A 19,872-nucleotide genomic window follows, 5' to 3' on the forward strand; every position below is an offset into this window, starting at 1 on the left:
ACCTTAATGGGTTATAATGTCGGTACCCACCCTCCCTCACATTGAATTCATTGTGATTTTTCAACACTATTTTCATCAGCAGTAAAACTTGGCCCATTTTAGGTATTTCCTTCCTTAGGTATTTCTGTCAGTGGAATTCCTTTTAACACTCAGTGGAACCGCGCTGTATTCACTTTCCTCAAAATACTGTCTAGAAGAGGAAAATTTTCCTCATCATTTCTATAACCATGTATTTCCCTGGCAGGTGGAAAGATCGTGTGCCTGACTCTGAACAGCCTAGGAATCCAGATGTGTGCTGAGGAAACAAGAAGTGCTTGGCAAGTTTCAAATTGTAGTTCACCAGATGCTGAAGTCAGAATACACCCATTTGGCTGGTATCAAAAGCCTGGTAAGTGATGCAGGGCGCATGGCCTTTCCGACTGGTTTCTGCCCATTGAAGCTTATTATTTAGCTTCAATGTGTAGAAACTTCAACTTTCAGATGGAGGACCAATTTGCAAGGATCAAAAATAGATGAGGCAGACAAGTATGTGCTAGGGAAAGAAAGGTGCAATTTAATCTCCATTTTAACAGAAAAGGAATAGAAATACTTCAAAGGGGTATAATTTAATTTCTTAGATTGGGAGACTTGTGGCCAATGTCAGAATCCAAATATATTTTGTCCCACTGCACAGTCCTGGTCAGGACATCATTCTTTGTTTCTCACTGCTTGGCTTATGGTTTAACGGTGTGTGTGGATGCATGACTTCAAAAGGTTTGGTTTTGTTACGGAATTTAAAATGCACTTTTGGCTGTTTTGGTTAAGAAAGGGCCAAGGTAGCACTGTATTCTTCAAGCAGTAAGAAGACATCACGTGTTTAAACAGAAGAGAAGTTATGAGAGGTTAGGTTATTTCCTAAGAGGAATCAAAACCAGTCCTGGTCAAAGTGAATTTTCTTTTCCATAGCGAAATAAAGGCTCCATTACTTTGTTGAAAAATTTCAATGGGTTTGTAATTTGTCACACTCCTTTTGGATGTGTCTAGTTCTACTTTGTTAAGCTTTGGTTTAACATAACTGAAACAATAAGGAAAACAATTGCCTGACTGACTGTATCCCCCTTTATGGAAGGATAGCCCGTTATTGAGTCTACACGGGCAGAACCTTATTGAACTCCACTGAGAGCAATGAGGCCCCACGGGGGCAGGTCTGGCGAAGTTGACAGAATCAGGGAAAAAAATTGAATAAGGAGTACTTTTTCCTGCTTTTAAACTCCCTTAGTTCTTGCAGAGTAGAGAAAGACTGATATCTGAGTGGAGAGGGGAGGCATGAAGTGTGGATATATACTGTCCAGTGCATGTGATATAAGGATAACCCAGTTAAAGTTGTGTAAAGTTAAATCAGATATCCTGGCAATACGCTGCATTTTACAGTGTTGGTAAACTTAAAGAAAACCCTGGAAGTGTTTAGACACTGGAAGTGTCTAAATATGAACTTGATCCTGAGCTTTTCCAAGTCCTACGCTGGCACTCTGCCCACTAAACCATCCGTTTAGTCCCCCAGTGGGGCAACCCTTGTTAAAGAGGGGACACAGCACGGAGTTGAGGGGGCACCACGGGAGCTTATAGGGTTTCCCAGACCCTAAGTGTGGGCTTGGGGAGGGATGGGCTGAGGGTCTAGCACTGAGAGGAAGGGAACAACAGCCCTGATAAAGTAGACAACAGCAGGAGCCTATGGGCTGGCAGAGCTGAGAGGCAACCAGGGGTAAGAATGAAGAATGGTAGAAATGCAAAGTGAAGAGGAGATGGCGGAGGTGTAGATACACTTCCACTTCTTGGAATTGTTTTTCGTCCTGTTGACAAAGAACCAACTAAAAATAAAGGATGTTGCTCGCTTCACGGACAGAGGGATGATGAGGAGGAGCCTGGGGTGTATGCATAGTGGGGAGTGTTAGGAGACATGGTGACGTTTCCTTATGTAGTGAGGAAGTGTCAGGTGTGTTTCCACCATAACACACAGCAAGACACAGATGTTTATGTAAATAGAGATATTTACAGACAAAAATTTGTATCAGTTGTACTGGTGTGTTGGGGGTCTGGGAAACAGGAAGAGGAACAAGAAAGCTCTGAGGCTAAAAGGGAAAATGAGTGAAATCTGAAGGAGGAATTTACTGTAGACAGTGGGACGTTAGCATGAAGCAGGTTCTTTCATTTTAGTCCACAGTCTTCTGCTGTAGGAAGGTACTTGTGTCTCTGCATTTCATAATATGTTGACGTGTGAGCTGTTTGACCACACAGCTCTGCTCTTTAGCAATTTAACTTCATGCATAGTCATGGTTGCAGCTCAGTCAATGAGGAAAATATAGTAGCATTTTAAAGAGAGTTCTGGATAGCCCCAATTCTTCACTCCTGTCAATGTGAATGGTAAAACTCCTGAGTTTGAAGAAATATCTATTGGTTACATGCATGGGCAGTACAAAGTGGAAGAAGCAACAGGAAATCTGATCTGTCTTCAGCTTTAAAATGGAGGTTTATTTTGTCTTAGTAAAGAATTTATAACTGATTTGATTAGCTGAAGTGTTTTACAAAATATGCACAGGGGAAACTTCTTATTTGTTATTTAAAATTACTAAATTTTAGGAGAAATGTTAGCAAATAAGTTTCTTGTGTGGAAAGTATGAATGATTATTTGAATTTTAATTTGAAAAGCTTCCTGCTGGAAACTGACTTGTTCCTAATTCTCCTTTTGAGAAATTCCAGTTTGCTAATCAGGAAGCAGAGAAAATCTCATGTCTCCTGTGATGCAGAAAACCAAATACAGAGAGGGGCATGGAAAAAAACACAGAACTACTGAAATGAGTTGTTCATAAATAACTGCGCTTTGAAAAATCTTTGTAGGAATGTTTATAAATACAGAAATTTAGGGAAGTCTGGTTTCATGTACAAGCCCAAAAGTGTTAGGTAGCAAAGCAGCTTTGCATCCTTACTCTTGGTGTTTGTGGTGAGAAGATGCAACATTCAGATCCCAGAAGTAATGCTGGAAATATTGAGGTGTTGATTACATTTTAAACCTTCGAGTGTAATTTTTTTCAACTGTTTTGTTTTTTTCCACTTTTAGCTGACTTGAAGAACACCATGCCTAACGTGTGTCCGCCTGTTAGTTTACCTCTCAGGCCAGAAAGTGGTAAGTGTATTTATGTATTAAGCAAAAAAAAAAAAAAAAAGGAAGCATCCTCTATTTTGTATGTATTGCTAAAAGATCACACTATAATGAAATGGTTGTGTTCCCCAGGAGGTTACCAATTCAGGGGTTTACTCATTTTTATTAATTGTGTATCATTTAAACAGAAGAATTGTTGTCATCCACAATGCTGGCCTAATATCTCTCAAACTCACTGCCACAAGAGGTCACTGAGGCAAAATATTTGGCAGGATTGGTGAAGAAATTTATCATTTATAAGTGTGGATGTCACATCGCTTTCAATGGATATAACTTCATATTTTAGTGCAGTGACCAATGAAGAAAAGCTCTGGCAAGGGTAGCCTCCTGAAAAGCTGTTTATTACATTATTGTCCACTGTTGTGGGGTTTCTAGCGCCTTTCTTGTAGCATCTGGTGCTTGCCAGGATGGCAATGAATGTCAGATGATTAAACAAATCACCTGCAGTTGTTGTCAGTAATGCTGAATGCGAGGAGTGACGAGTGTTCAAATAGATACAATTGCAATAGAGATGCCAAGTCAAATTTAGCAAATCTAGTTTTCCCTTTAAAGCTTTATGTCTAAAAAGCAAGATGATGAAAGGGGCAATTCCTCAGGAAATTATACCACTTTATAATTGGTGTAGAAGGATGATAAACTGTACTGCCTTTGGTCCTTGTTTGTGGTTTCCTGCAAGGGTGGGAATATTATCTCAAAGATTATTCAGAACTGGATCACAAAAAATGTAGTATTTGAGGTGTGTGTTGGGTCCCACTTTTGAAGAGATGCTGTAACTTGCTATGACACCATCTTTTTTGTATCGGGAAGAAAATTTATTTCAGTCTTTCAGTAAATGAATCTTGCGGTACTCACATGCGTTATTTTAAAAGTGGGTGGATCCTCTTAATAAACGAAACTTAACTGCTGTCTTTCAGGGCTTTGTGTCTATTGCCCCCTAAAAATATATGCAAATTGTCAACAGCTACAGGCTTCCCTGATGTGTCCTTTCCAGAAATACACAGCATATCTGCTAAATGCTGTGTGTAACGGAAAGGAAGCAGGTTGACTAGTCATTAGACAACTCAAATTAACCCTCAGATTAGACTGAAATTGAGAAATCTCATCCATTTCTGCCCTTGATTTTCTGTTTGATCTGAGCAAATTTTTTTGTCTGTCTGTGTCTGTCTTTCCTTAAACCACATGCAACTGGGCTTGCAGGAATTGGTTAATATTTGCAAAGAATTTCCAATATTGAGTTCAGAATTTATTATTGACTGTTTTGTCATCATATCTATGACCACCAGTCATGATCATGTTCAGACTATTTGTATTTATTAGTAGAATTTGTGCTTTTTTAATGATTGTTTTAATGTAATAGAAGGAAAACTCCTATCTTTATAGGTAAGCAGAAATATTTTTTGTGTGAAATGCTTTGAAGAGCTAGTGGGGTAATGTGTAGGTTGGGCAATTCAACTCCTTTGCAAACTGTTTTTCCCATGGGATGTAGAAAACCGCTTTACTAAAACTTTCTTCCTCCCAGTGTGAAGCTTAGTAATACTTTTGCCATGTTCCTTTTATGTTTTTCTTGCTTGCTTAAATCTAGGAAAATAGTGACCTAAGCAGCACTTAAGGAAATTAGGCCTTTCTATCTCATTTGCTTTCTACTCTAAAAACTGCCCAGAACTTAGCCACAGCAAGCGAGGTGCTCATCTTACCCTTTGTAACAATCTTGATCTATCAACACCCATTTCCAGGTCGTCTTTCCAAAAGCAGAGCAGCTAGGGAAGTCTTTGGTTTGCAAAGGTCTGGTTAACCACCCAAGTGAGCAGAGCCTTCCACGAAGAGGCAGGATTCTGGATTAGAGCGGTTGTCCTGAGGACAGCAGTCAGGAGAAGTCACTGAATAACAGAGTGCAACGAGCCTGGACATCAAATTAGCACTAGTATCCTCTACTCTTTGGGTCCCTAACCCCAGTGTGTGCAGCAATGCATTCAAAATGCAACTGGGAACTATCTGTCCTTCTTATGTTCTGCCTCATTTTGATACTAAAACTACCAGCCTGGTTATTTAGGTCAGATTGCTATCTCTGTTGCGTTGTCAGATATTTTGGAAAATTTTCATAAACATTGTTTCCAAACCCTTTATGATTATATATCTTATATTAATATATGCTATAGAAGATTAATGGGTTTAGTGTTGGGCATCATAGAAAAGCTAGCAGTGACTGAATTTGCTACATTGTGGTATTGCTTGCACATGGGGAAAAAAAACCATTACTGTGACTCCTGTGTGGTAACCAGATGGTGAGTGTGAGAAAATGTCACTATTTAAAGGGCACTGTCGTGTGTGTGTATATATGTGTGTGTGTGTGCATGTAAGCGCATATATATATATATAAAAAAAAGATATATAAAAGTTTCCATCAAAAGATCAGAAAGATACTTAAATTTGAATACTTTGCCAGAAGGCTGTGAAATAGTGAAGTTAATGTTATGTCCAATCTAGAGTCTGAGTTTACTGAAGCACAATTAAGGCCTATGTTTCAGTAGACAGTACATTTGACTGCCTCATTTTCCAGTTAACCAATTTTCAATGCTCAGGACAGAGTGCCCAGCACTTTGCTTCCTCCCATTTGCAGTCAGGGTGCTGACTCCATTCCAAGTCTGTGGCGTTTCCAGCCCTGACACATAGTGAAGAAACCCAGATTAGCAGACTTATTTTCAGTCTTGTGGGAAGTAGATGCTTTGCCTATTTTACTCATTGTTCTTCTTGATAGAGAGGGTAGAGGCACATAGGACCATAGAAAAATAGAAAAAGCCTCAACAAGAAGGGTTTCCACAAGTACATGGGCAGCAAAAGGAAGGGTAGGGAAAATGTGGGTCTGCTGCTGAATGGGGCAGGAGACCTGATGGCAAAGGATATGGAAAAGGCTGAGTTGCCTTCTTTGCCTCAGTCTTTACTGGTAAGTCCAGCCTTCAGGCTCTTGAGACCAGGGGGGAAGACTGCAGCAAGGAAGACATCCTCAGTGGAGGATCAGGTTAGGGAACAAGCTGGACATACAAACCCATGGGGCCTGATGGGATGCACCCATGAGTGCACAGGGAGCTGGTTGATGTCATTCTGAGGCCACTTTCAATTACCTTTGAAAGGCTCCAGTGATAGGGGAGGTTCCTGAGACTGGGAGGGAAGCAAATGCCATCCCTGTCTTCAAGAAGGAGGATCTAGGGAACTATACGCTGGTCAGCCTCGCCTTGATCCCTGGGAAGGTAATAGAGCAACTGATCCTGCAAACCATTTCCAGACATATGAAGAACAAGAAGGTGATTCGGAGTAGTCAGCATGGATTTATGAAGGGCAAAATCATGCCTGACCAACTGGATAGTCTTCTACAATCAAGTGACTGTCTAAGCAGATGAGGGGAGAGCAGTGGATGTTGTTTATCTTGACTTCAGAATGGCTGTTGACACTAATACAGCAACTGATCCTGCAAACCATTTCCAGACATATGAAGAACAAGAAGGTGATTCGGAGTAGTCAGCATGGATTTATGAAGGGCAAAATCATGCCTGACCAACTGGATAGTCTTCTACAATCAAGTGACTGTCTAAGCAGATGAGGGGAGAGCAGTGGATGTTGTTTATCTTGACTTCAGAATGGCTGTTGACACTGCCTCACATAACATCCTCACAGGAACTGAAGTAAAGTCTAGATAACTCTACAGTGAGGTGAACTAAATGCTGGTTGAACTGCTGGGCACAGTCATGATCCAGCTGGAGTCCAGTCACTGGTGTACCCCCAGAGTTGATACTGGGGCTAATGCTGTTTAACATCCTGAATAATGACCTGGATGACGAGACAGAGTGCACTTGCAGTGAGTTTGCAGATGATAAAAGGTTGGGAGGAGTGGTTGACAGATCAGATGAGTGTGGTGCCATTCAGAGGGACCTCAACAGCCTGGAGAAATGGGCAGACTTACATCTCGGATCAAGCTGTCTTCCATCAAGTTGTCTTTCAGCTCTGTCTGAAAACTGGCTAGGACCTTCGTGTAGCAATTGTACGTAGAAGCTGTTTTAACATTCAGCCTTCTGAGAAAATAGGTATTCTCTCTCATGTTCACACATGCTTCAGCTTTTCTAATTCAAATTAATAGGACTATTGGCTCCTTTGCTGTCTTTCCTTAGGTGGTCAGGAGGGCAAGATTTGCAAGCTGAGGTAACATCTTAGATTAGCTGACTTATGTAGTTGTAAGAAGCTGCATTTTGAGGAATCCTTGACATCCTGCAGAAGGCCAGATTGTTAAATATCAGCTTCTCCATCTCTACCCTTATGGAAGGATATCACTTCAGATTTGAGCATCTCTGAAGAGCCAGTAGAATCCTTCTGCCCTGGAGATGTCGAAGTGCCAATCTTTAATTTAAAAAAAAACAACACAGCCCAACCTGTCAAGATTCTCCATTTTCTCCCTGAATAAGCTGGAGAATACTCTTTAAAAGAAAATTTTATGGGCCCCAAACCATTTTGTTTGTCCGTTTGTTCTACAACGAAGCCAGTTCTCCCAGAGCTAGATTGTCTTTCTTTGGACTGTCACCAGATCTTAATTTGTCTCACTTTCTGTGTTATTTAAACTCAGAATCTCACTGTTTTTTCATTTTGTTTTGTTTTTTCAAAGCCTGCATATACAATCTTTAACTGTCCAAAGTCAGCAAGGGACAGCTAGAATGATTTAATTTATCCTAGTATCTGCCTGAAGGCAGAAATCCTTGAGCCAAGGAGCTGCAAAGGCACTGTCCAGCCCTGTTAGTTCCACCATACACAAAGGGGGTTTCTGTTGCAGTCACTACAGGTTTAAAAGATGGAAAGTTGAGACCAAATTCTTTTGTCTCACCCAAATAATTTACTGGAGTTTCCTTCACTGAAACTCTCCCTAAATAAATTGAGCAAAAACATGTATTTGTTTTCCTTCGCTTCCCCAATCTGGGCTTTTGAAGATGTTCATGAGCAGTAATCTTCATAAAACCTCTAGACCTTTGAATCTGCAATGGCAAAAATAATTTTCAATAGTGGCTTCTTTTCATGCCCTGTCATAAAGCAGCCTGCAGCCATCAGGGAGATGCAAAAACATCCCTTCCCCATATGAGGCTAACCTCAGGAGAGAGACAGCAAGAGGGAAGGCTTGAGGTTCTTCCCATTCTTTGCCTTGTACCAGATCGTTCATCCAGCAGCCCATTGTAGCCCTGTGATTCCTCTCGACAGCCTGAGGCTCCTGTTGGCTTTCCCCAGGTCAGTCCCCCTACAAGCAGCACTGCTAGGCATTTCTAACACTCATTAGATACCCCATTAGCCTGCAAAAAAGGGGAATTAAGTGCTCTGTAATGCCTGCAGGTCACTGCTGTCTGGCAGGAGGGAGGTGAGCTGCACACTGTCCTTTACCTGAATTCTTGTTGCTTTGTGGTTGCTTCAACGTGTTTTACCTATTTGTATTCTTGCAATACCCTTTCTGGTACAAGGTTAAACTCTCCAAGTCATCTTCATCGCTAATCTGTGGTGCATTTAGCTGAATGTGTAGTTTTCCTATTTAACTAAATGAATACTTTTATTCGTCTTCTGTACATCTATCACATGGAGCAGAGCATGATCCTGCTCATCTGTTGTGATTTCCACATAGTTTCTGTTATCTGAGAAATAATGCTTGAAAAATAGATAGCCTGAACAGACTGGGAAAGTCCGACTTGTTACATTTGGAGCATTTTTTCCCCTGAAGAAGTTAATGTGCTGTGATGACACTGAGTATGGAACCATCTGTGGCGAGTTTCAGGTATGAACTGTGACCTTTAACGATGGGAGGACAGCTGTTATTTTAAGACTGCCTGTGCTGAAAATGCTAATGTGTCATGCTGCAGTCTTGGTTTACTTATGCTGGTATTTAAATAACAACTCCACTGAGTTGTGTGACTATGGAGGAATGTTATGTAAAAGAGAAAACAGTCAGGTCTTATAATTAGGTTTGAGATGGAACTTTCTGCAGCCAGCTGTAAGATGGGGGACATAAGAAAAGTTTTTTATGAGAAATTATGTATTGTTATTTTACGGTTGTATAATGCTGTTATTCAAACAGTATTATAGGGGTTTGAGCTATGGAAGTTTTTATGTCTTCACAATTAAGACTGAAAGAAGCAAAACACTCTATGAAATGTTACCTGGCTTTTTAGAAGGAATACTTGTGGTTAAAGCAAACTGGAGAGCCTGAAAACATTCCTGTGCATGTGGAAGGGAGGAGTGACACTGATGTATAACTTCTGCTTTTGTACTTTGTAATGAGATTTATGAATTGTATACAGTAATTATCCAAACTTTAATGAGCATTTGTGTCTTCAGGTTCCTCAGTTTTAAATAGGATATGGCTATTTATCTTAAATTTGGCAACAGCTAGAAGACAATGGCCCTTAAATGGTGATCTCTGCATGGGACTGCAGATTGTATAGAGATCATATGGGCTCCATTCCCACTCCATTCAAATCAAGTAATTCATTGAGAAACCACTGAGGCATATGGATGTAATGATCTGTTAGGCCCTTCCTGCTTCTGCCTCCTGTGATCCCCTAATGATTTATAGTCGCTCCCTCGATGCAGGACTGAGCAGTGGCTATGGGATTTTCCAATGTGGGAATAAATTTCCCATCGGGCTATCTCAGCACATGGCATATTTCCATTCTCAACAGAGATGCCGATGGTAGTACAGGTGCTGATGTAGCTGACTGATGATTAATAGTATCATTTGTCTTCCTGCTTTCCCACAATGCTGAGGATATGTCAGAGAGATCTTTGGTGTGAAACAAAGACAACCTTTTTTATTCATCCTCGGGAACTGATCTACCATGCTTCCATACAGCATATTGGACCTCTGGTGCAGGATTACTCTATCTTTGGTCTTAAGTTTGATTTTTATTCTGTTTGTAAACATGAGGATTTCAGCCTTTTGAAAACAGCATATTTTAAACCTGGATAAATATCTGGTACATTTTTTAGTATCCTATTACTATACTATTTACTATAATTGGCACTACTGAAGGTGGCAGAAAGCTTGCATTTAACATCAGCACAGCAAGATTGCTCACTGCTAAAGGCCATAAATAACACATTTGTTAGTTTGTGACATGTTTGTCTGAGGTGTGATTATAGTTATTATGCAGCAGTTTTAAGAAAATGACTCTTTTTGAATTATTCAGATCTCAGTGGATGGACAAAAATGAGAAGCAACTATATTTTCAAAAGAGTATATTTTCCACAAGTCCACTATGAGTTGATGATTTGCTATTTTTGGAGATTGTTTGTATACAGACAGGTTAGCAGTTGTCTTTGGGAAAAAAACTCTGAATGCTAGGAGTATAAAGCACTGAGTTCAGTCTGTAAACATGTTTTAGGCTTGAGTCAGGGCTATTAAATATGGCTCACAAATTTCAGAATTAAGATCAGAATTTGTCTTTCAAGTACAAATTAGGCATACTAGACCCAGAGATCCGATTTATGTACCTCCTTAACCTCATGTTAACCTCATCTGATTTATGTACCCCCCCAACTTCAGGAGTTTTCTTCTAAATTTAACTTGTTATTTTATTGCACTTCTGCATCTCTGTTTCCTTATATCAAATGTCAAATTTTCCAACAAACTCAGAACTGACCCCTCTCTGCTTCCACTGAAGCCAGTCATGAAACTTTTGTTGACTTTATGAAAAGGATTTTATAATGTCATTGCCTGTGAAAGTGGGAGGTTGAACTCTGTGCCCCCAGGAAATCTATTCCAGTCTTGTGATCCTATGACTTGAGTGGGAACAGACTAAGGCCAGTGTGAGTCCTTTGGCAAATCCAGTCTTAAGCCTTGCCTACCCAAATAAGAACATCTGGAAGCGAGAGGCTCTCTGTATGGGACATATATAATTTTGCAATAAAAGTTACAGAGCTGGCTGGATTCAGAGTTCTGTAATTATCCAATCAAAGCATTTGCCAAAATGTGGTTTGGAAGGTCAGAGCTTAACCTATATATAAACCAGAAATGTCTTCCAGCCCATCAGGTGCACTATGCATTTTCAGTAAAGCAGTGCCAGGTTATAGCTGTGTGCCTTGCATGAGCAGTTTCTAGACGAGGGAAGTTTAGATCAGCCATGGAAAGTTCTGTTTTGCCAACGTAATGAAGTGGGTGTGCATGGCTGCAGGCTTTGCTGGATCTGCTGCCAGGAGAAGAGAAGGAGGAAACAACTAATAGCCAAAATCTCTTTCTCAGCTAACTGCTGGCTGGCAATGTCCACAGTGGTGCCATGGATGGCTCTGGGTTAAAGGGCTTTGCTCTGTCATTAAATTAAGCTTTAGTGTTTCTGCATTTGTTTGCATCTGGGGTCAGCTGGACAGAAGATCAGAAAAGGAAAATACTGGAAGTCTCAGTATATAAATCCGATCTGAAATTTTGAATGCTTCATCCAGGACTGAGAATGAAAAAAATCCCCACAAACCCCAAACCAACCCAAAAACCAACCCCATGTGGGTAGTGGGAGGTTGTAAGGGTCACTTCTGTGAGATTTGAGGCAAAGAATAAGGAAAACAAAATGTGTTTTAGGTATGAATGTACAATCTATGGATGTTTGCATCATGAGCGGTCACTCTCTGTGCCTAGCATGGGCTGCAAAGTGCCCATTGTGTCTTATATGTATTTAAAATATATGTTATTAACTTGACTTTATCCCACATAAAGGGATAAAATAAAAATCTTTTAGTATAGAAGTAGGAAGTTTAGCTTGTGATCAAATGTAGAACACTACATGTACCGAATAATGGCAGTGTTCACTCACAAGCTTACTCCGAGCACCTTCAAAAGATTTTAATAAAGGTAAACTAGTAAACCTCAGGGAAATAGGTACAGGAGGCCAAATTCAAGTGTTGGAAGTGTAAATCCAATTAATTTATTTTGCTTTTGTGGCATTGTTTTCACTTTCTTTCCTGAGAGAGTAGAATTTAGCTTAGCAAGAATGCTTCTGAACGTTTGACCTGTGGGCAAACAGAGGCATATGAGGATTATGAGACTTGCCCGAGGTCACTCGGTGAGGAGGCAAGCTATGGGAAGAGAGTCAGTCTGGTCAAATATCTTCCAAAACCACTGATGCACCCAGACTTGTTGACTTACAATGGAATCCAGACAAGGCTCTTTTTTGAAAGAACCACAGCTAGTAATTTGAAGCTTTGTGTCTGACCCTAGAGAGAGTACTTGTTCCAGTAGCAGGACCTCAGTTACTAGTATTGTACACAGTGCAAGATGGCAACATTGCTCTTATGTAAAAACAAAGTTTAAGTCATACTAATAAAAAAAAATATTTTCTTGTTCATGTTTTCAGAAAAAAAAAATTAAGAAATAATTAAAAACATAAACTGACAATATATAATCTGGAAAAGTAAAACCTGGGGGATCTAGTAGTGCAGGCAGATAATCTCTGGAGAGGATGTAATGGTTAATTCTCCATCACTTACAGAGTTGATTTCTATTTTTAATTTCCACATGACTAAAATCACTGTGTTCCTCTAAAATAATTGAATGGTCAGTGCTTAAGGGGAAGAAAAAATTAAATGCAGTGGGTCTGTTGCACAAGTCAAGCTGTGATTGCAGGGTCATTGCTCCCTTAGTAGTTCAGACTCCCTCTGAATATAGTGCTGGTGATGACTTTGCTACTCTGCGATACCAAGCAAACTTGTGGTCTTTAACATATAACAGTGCAATACCAAATTAACCTTCCTTTCTACTTAGCTGGAGACTTTCAGCCTTTATGTCTTAGAAGAGTTGCTCCCAAATATAACAGGAATAGAATGATTTTGAAGTGGTTGAAAAGGAGACATGGGACCCAGTGCTGCTTTCTTGCCTCTAGTTCACAGGCATGAACTAGGGCTGGGCTGTTCGGGAAGGTATATGGAGTACAGTAGGATGGTTCATCACTCCATCAGATGTTTTCTTCAGCAAGAGTGAGAGTAAAGGAGCTAGCACTAAGGTAACAGCCTTGGCAATGGTAGCACATCAGTTTTTTTCAGCTCGTCCTCCGGGAGATAACCCATGCCTGAGGTTTACACTTCCTTCGGAAGGATTTGTCTTGCAAAAGCAAAGACTTTTAGCATCAACATAGAGCCCTGGGTTGTGGCAGTTGCCCTGTGTTGTCATGAATTATTTGGAATAAAATAATTTTGAAATCTAATTTAGTCATCGCTATTCCCTGCCTATTTGCTCAAGGAATGATGCAACCAGGCTAGTCTGTGGTCTGCTTTGGGTCTTGGGTTCTCATCAACTGGACGAGTATATCAACACCAGGATTTCCAAGTTGCAAGGAGGGCATGCCAGAGCCCTGATTGTATGAACCCCAGACCTCAGCTTCAGATTTAATGTTGAGTGGTATGGTCACAGCTGTCTTTCTGTAAGGAGGGGAAGGAAGGAAACTTTGGCCATCTTTACAAGTCATTAATTTCTCAGAAGACTAAAAGAAATCTTTAATGAAATGAACGGTTACAACTTTTGCATCTGTGTGGTAAATGAACTCAAGCAACAGGGCAAGATCTGCTCACGAGGAATAGCAAGACAACAGCTGACTCAGCTGTCCTCACCCTACAATTACATGGAGAGGGTAACGCCAACCTCCTGTTTAGGACTCCGGTGGCCACAGCAGGGCCCTTTTGCTTTTAAAACATATTGTACTGTTGAAAGGAACTAAAATAATTAAAGGCCCATTGTTTCCCAAGCCTTCTTTTTTGACTCCTGTGTGCAAAATTGAGAGCCTGCAGATATTTTTATCTGTTTGTGTATGAGAAAAGAATGTTTGTGCCATTTTTTTTAAATCCAATGTGAGACAGAAGAATATTTCTTGATTAATACCAGAGCCAGTATGTATGTGTGTATATATATGCTCACACATGTACATGCATGTTTACATGTATATATATGAATATACATGTTTGTATATATGTAATACACATGTGTACATATACATATGTACTTATTTGTGTATATGTATATATACACATATGAAATAGAGTTAAATCTTAATTATGTAGCAGTTACATGATATAAGAACAGTTCATAGAATTTCATGTAATTCTGTCAACAAAAATCAAATTAAAATGATCAAAATAATCCTTGTGACCTTTAAAAAAAAATTCTGTAAATCTGTGAAAATCGCATGTGCTTCTGTGGGATTTTGGTCGATTGCTTATAAGGGAAGTGAAGACAAAAGATAACATTTGTGAAAACTGTTGTCTCATTTTCACTTAGTCTGTAAGGTCGGGACTTGCTCTCTGTATGTAGATGTGTGCAGGCAACACAGACATCACCATTTCAGCTAGTCACATGATGTTCCCTGTACAGACAACATGGACATCTGGCTCACGTAGTCAGTGGGTTCCTAGGCGTGATTTGTCTCATCCTAAAGCAGACATCTAAACCAGGATGGAGATATTGTATAGTGAAACTGTCTGTTCCTCCTGCTAGTACAAGGAGTCTAGTGTAATTAACTCAGATGTAGACATCTACCTTGCAGGTGACTGAGGTGAAGCCTACCTTAGGAAACCAGCTCCTGTTTTAGATATAGATGTGGATGTCTACTGAAGGTTCTGGGAGTGCTCAGTCACAAGCAGGATCCCCCCTTGCTTTCCAAGGAGTTAGTGGCTGTACCTGCTCAGGAACTTGTGTGCAAGCATTGTGACCCATGTCCTTTAATGTAATTAGGCCTATCCAGAAACCTTTTATTTAAATCAGTTGGATTTACAAGCAAACCTGGATGGAGCTGCTCCAGACTTACCTGAGTATTAACTGAATTACCTGAGGTATTAACTGAATACCTTTGTAAACCTAGTTGTACATGACCTCTGAAAATGGGACTGAACCCTCTAGTCAATCAGAGGCCTTTGAATATTGTATGTAATTTATTCCCAGCTGATGCAAAGGAAGGTGAAAGTCCTTCATTGGGGAACTCCTCAATGCTTTTACTTCTATATTATTTTCCTCTGAAGTTTTTATTCATTCCTCTAGTTATATTATTTTTGTATGGTTCATTTTACAGAGTATTTGGATATATGGCAACCCTTAAATGTGTCCTCTGTTATCATGGATTCATCCATCTCAAACTTTGAAATGGTACAAGTTAGTAGAGACATATCCAATGACTTCTCCACTGCCAGAGACTTTTGTCTATCCGGTAAGAAATAGTTATTCATATCTTTACAGAAAATACAGGTTTGTGAGCCTGAAAAATCAAGAACAGCTTCCTCCCCCTCCCCCCCCCCCCCCCCCTTATATTATTTTTGTATGGTTCATTTTACAGAGTATTTGGATATATGGCAACCCTTAAATGTGTCCTCTGTTATCATGGATTCATCCATCTCAAACTTTGAAGTTGTACAAGTTAGTAGAGACATATCCAATGACTTCTCCACTGCCAGAGACTTTTGTCTATCCGGTAAGAAATAGTTATTCATATCTTTACAGAAAATACAGGTTTGTGAGCCTGAAAAATCAAGAACAGCTTCCTCCCCCTCCCCCCCCCCAGCTTCTGACATAGATACACTGATTTTACTTATTTTTAAAGACTACCCCAGTGTTTCTGAATTTAAGGGAAGGGACCTGAAATAGTTTATTTAATGAAAGATACAATAGACATAGAATGCCATACAGTGATTTTGTAATTTTGACACCTCTTGGGCGCAGAGATCTCTTGCTTCACCAGGCATTTTACAACTTGGAGAATATTGTAGCGAATAATTAAAGGGATGATGTCATTATTTTCTAAAGAACAGTTAAGGGAAGCTCATTGAGTGAGACAGATGATAGAGCCACCTACCATTATCTAAATTAACCTGTAGCTGTGGTGCATGAGAGCAGGTTAACTGAGAGCTGGGATGAAACAGGGGTTGGGCTGTTGTAACAACAAAGCTTTAATCAATAGCCTGACTAGACAGCAGAGAGTGCTTCAACTTCACATGACTGGCAAATCCTCAGTGCCGCAGAGCGGTAGAAATAAGGAAAAGTTCCCACCTACTGCAGAACATGGTCCTTGGAATGGTCCCACTTTTTGCAGTAGATGGTCCTCACCTTATGAGGGTGAGCAGTGTAACCTACTGTCTTTTCCTTTTCCTGTAACTGTTTGAAGGACCCTTTTCTAAAGGAAAAGTGTTGGATACCCACCTTTGAGTACAAACCAGGATGAGTGAGAGGATCACTTTTCTTATTCTGAAACCTTTCCCTGGGACTCCCTGGGGACTGTTTGAATTCAGCTGAGGTCCTCAGTACTTTATTAAAAGATGTTTTTCTTCTCCTAAAACCTGTGATACCAGTTCTTTTGCTGTATCGCTCCATTTTAAAGCCAATATAACCTTTTGTCCTTCAGCTATTTTGGAGAATGTTCTGGGAATCTGAGGACATTTATGTCCCATTATTCTGTTTTAGAGCTACTTCATATCCTTGTTGCTTGACCTGGTGCAAAACCTTTCTTTTAAGCATCTTATCACAATGTTATACAAAATACTTTGAGAATACATTTTTACCTGCTCTTTTTCTTCACATTTCACCTCACAGCTTGTTCAAAGAACCAGTCATGTACAGTGGTTACACTGGAAATCCAGCCTTCAGCAGTAAGATGCCTTTTCTACCCTGATACACAGATATGCACACATGGCCTGCAAGGGCACAGCTGCCGGGTTTTACTCAAAGAGCCAGCTACATATATCTATAGGAGACAAGGTAAGAGCAGGTTAAGGCTGTGGAGGAAGGAACCCAACTGTGGTGGCCTGTGCACAATTCTTGTGAATGGAAGAGTAACGAAATTCTTACTAGACATGAAGCAGTATGGATGTGTCCTAGGCAATTGTCCATTGCTGTTTCAGTGGAGTTACAGCCAAGCAGGATGGGAAAATGTCCCCAAATACTTTTTATAAAAATGCATGAAATCATAGTGTTACCATCTAGTGTTGAAGCAGGTATAATAAAGGAAGTCTAGTCTACGAAAGATGTTTTGGAAAGTGCAGAATGGTAAATACAAACAAAAAAACAGTAATGAAAGTCCAGCTCCTTCCTTTTCATCTGCAGAAGATGTTTCTGTATGTTCTTCCTTTTAAACTCTGAGAATAATACAAGGAGTGTTGAAAACCCACTGTCAATTGAAAGTCTTAAGGACCATCTCTGGACAAAATGAACAAACAAACAAGCACAAACAAACAAAAAACCCTAATGAACTAGATGAACTAATATTTTAAAGAAGTGAAAATGTTTTAAGAGAGAAATAGAAGTTGTGTAGACAGGCAAAAATTCTATTGTTTGGCTATGTACTTATTTGTGACTGCAGGTTTTGTTGGGTTTTCCCCCTTGATTTTAAAAGAGACTGCTTTCTTTTAGTGTAATATTGATTATTTCTTTTATTAGAAGTACTTAGAAACCAGGTAACAATAAGGGGGAAGGGAAGAAATATTTCCTTTTCTCTTCACTGAAATTTCTGTGATGAATTGACAAATCAATGAGAACCTTTTAGGTTCAAACTCGATGAGAGAAAAAGGGGTTTATCATTGTCAAGTGAGGCAAAATCACAGACTGAGACATAAAAGCTAGACTTGTGTGTTTGTATATTTATGTACAATTTCAGTTTTAGTCACGTGACTTAGAATTTGGTTCCTGCCTATCCAAATACATTGTTTTAGGAGAGAAATAGTATGAGGTATCACTTAGCTCTGTCTTAAAGTAAGGTATTATTGAAAAGCCTCTTCTTTGGATACACAGGCAATGATTCAGATAATCCTTATATAAAAAAAGAAAAAAAATTGCATCAAACTATAACAACCTAATGTTTCGTAATTTTCTGCAAGCAAAAAATAAATTCAGATAGCAATTATGTTTGATCTAAAATGTAGATTCTGGCATAAGTTCTGTGGAAGAAAATGGCAGTGTTCACAATAGAGTGTAAGGCAAGAGATGGTGATGAAGGCCCTCTGGTACCCTGCGCGCTTTCATTCCCTTCTCTGGCATGTAGAAGGCACGCATGTGCCTGCCTTAAAATGAGCACTTGCACTGGTGATTCCCGCTTCAAGAACAGCAGTCCCTACACAGGACTGTACGGAATTTGGACATGGGTTGTGCTCATTGCCTTCTGTTGAAGATCTGCTGTCTCGCGTGATGAAACAGCTACTGGAAAGGGGACTGAAGTGCAAGTCTTTCCTGGTGAGAGCCCAAACCAATGAGCTGCGTGGTTATCTTTGCTCTCTCTGACTCGCTATAAATGTTTAAAGGTTTAACATTGTGCTTTTTAGAGCTGGGGCAGGGGGAGTCTGAAAATCTCTGTCCCTTTTTGTAGAAATGCTCAGATTGTATTCTAATGTGATGTCTGATCTGGAAGAAATGTTTGAGTAAGGGTTTGGAAAGTTAAATGTTTGTATCCAGCAGCTAACATCTAGCATAGCATGAAGTATTTTATAGGGACAGAATAACACAAGTTTATCTGTGTTTCATTTAAAGATGTGAATTAAAAACTTAGCAGTTTAAAATTAAGGAAAATGGGATTAATTTTCATTTCTGAAATGGTACTAACTTGAAAAAGCAAATTTTTTTTTTCCTCTGTTCCCCCCCAATAGATTTATTCCTGCCCATTTCTGAATCGGATTTAACTCCATCTGTGTACATCCCGTCCCATGGAGATCTGATGGGCAAATCCCAGGTGATACGCATTGGCTCAGAGTGGAGAAATATCAGCCAGTTCCTGGGGATCCCGTATGCTGCACCTCCCCTTGCAGAGAGGCGCTTCAGTCCTCCAGAGCCGTTTGCTTGGGTGGAAACCTGGAATGCTACTGTGGCTCGGTAAGAAACCCCTTTGATCATCTGCAGAAGCGCTTGTCCATCCAGGTGTATGAAAATAGCTGGAGTGATGACCACGATATTCATGTCCTATCTTGCAAAAGAACCTGCAGGGTACAGATTAATACAAGTTTGGGACTTCGTTTAGCAAAAAGAATAATTTCTCTGTCTATATGTTAATGCATGCAAGCACCTCAAAAAAGGCAGATTCCAGTACATTGCCTTGAATCTATGCAAAACTCCCCACCGACTGTCTGCTGTCAGTCCATTTTCATTCTGAGTATTTAGACAGGTATTTATAATAATTATATAAATGCATTTGGCTCCTGCTGAGCCATAAATTTGTAGAGTATTTAATCAAACAGGGGTGCTTTAACACTGATGTTACCAGAAGCTGTGGGCCTCATATAGAAATTCTCTGCCTAGTAGTGTCTAGGAGATCAGGCTGAAGGACTCAGTCTTTTCTGTCCAAAAACTATTAAAAGGCACATACTTGCTAAATGGCTTGGACAGAAGTACAGAAGTTATAAACATTTTAGGTAATGCCTTAAGAGGAAACGAGCGCTAGGAACTGTGTTAGCAGATGGGCTAAATTTCTCTTAAGTCCCTATATCTAATGTTTCCCGTTGGCTGGCCCTGGCTCTCCAGGGCTGTACAGATATCACTGTTCGGTGAGTTTAGGTTGGAGGCATTCTATGGACATAGCCTTTGTGTGCATGTTTGTGTTTCATTTAGACTTACGATATGAGTCTTAATTTTGTTGCATTGGGGAACCAAAATGACAAATTGTGAATGTGTATTTCTTAAAGAAAAGAGGGTTTGGGTTACACTACTTACTATATCT

General features: G+C 39.9%; 1 protein-coding gene across 1 annotated transcript in view; it reads left to right on the forward strand.

Moving 5' to 3' along the window:
* Positions 1-19,872, forward strand: part of TG (thyroglobulin) — a 169,753-nt gene that overhangs the window by 69,414 nt on the left and 80,467 nt on the right. The window contains exons 34-39 of the mRNA XM_009273984.2: positions 245-388; positions 3,095-3,160; positions 15,256-15,390; positions 15,517-15,651; positions 16,767-16,931; positions 18,809-19,031. Of these exons, the coding sequence (XP_009272259.1) occupies positions 245-388; positions 3,095-3,160; positions 15,256-15,390; positions 15,517-15,651; positions 16,767-16,931; positions 18,809-19,031 (868 nt within the window). The remainder of the gene's footprint in view (positions 1-244; positions 389-3,094; positions 3,161-15,255; positions 15,391-15,516; positions 15,652-16,766; positions 16,932-18,808; positions 19,032-19,872) is intronic.

The sequence above is a fragment of the Aptenodytes forsteri genome, unplaced genomic scaffold, assembly GCF_000699145.1.
Source record: "Aptenodytes forsteri isolate BGI_AS27 unplaced genomic scaffold, ASM69914v1 Scaffold223, whole genome shotgun sequence".
Lineage (NCBI taxonomy): Eukaryota > Metazoa > Chordata > Aves > Sphenisciformes > Spheniscidae > Aptenodytes > Aptenodytes forsteri.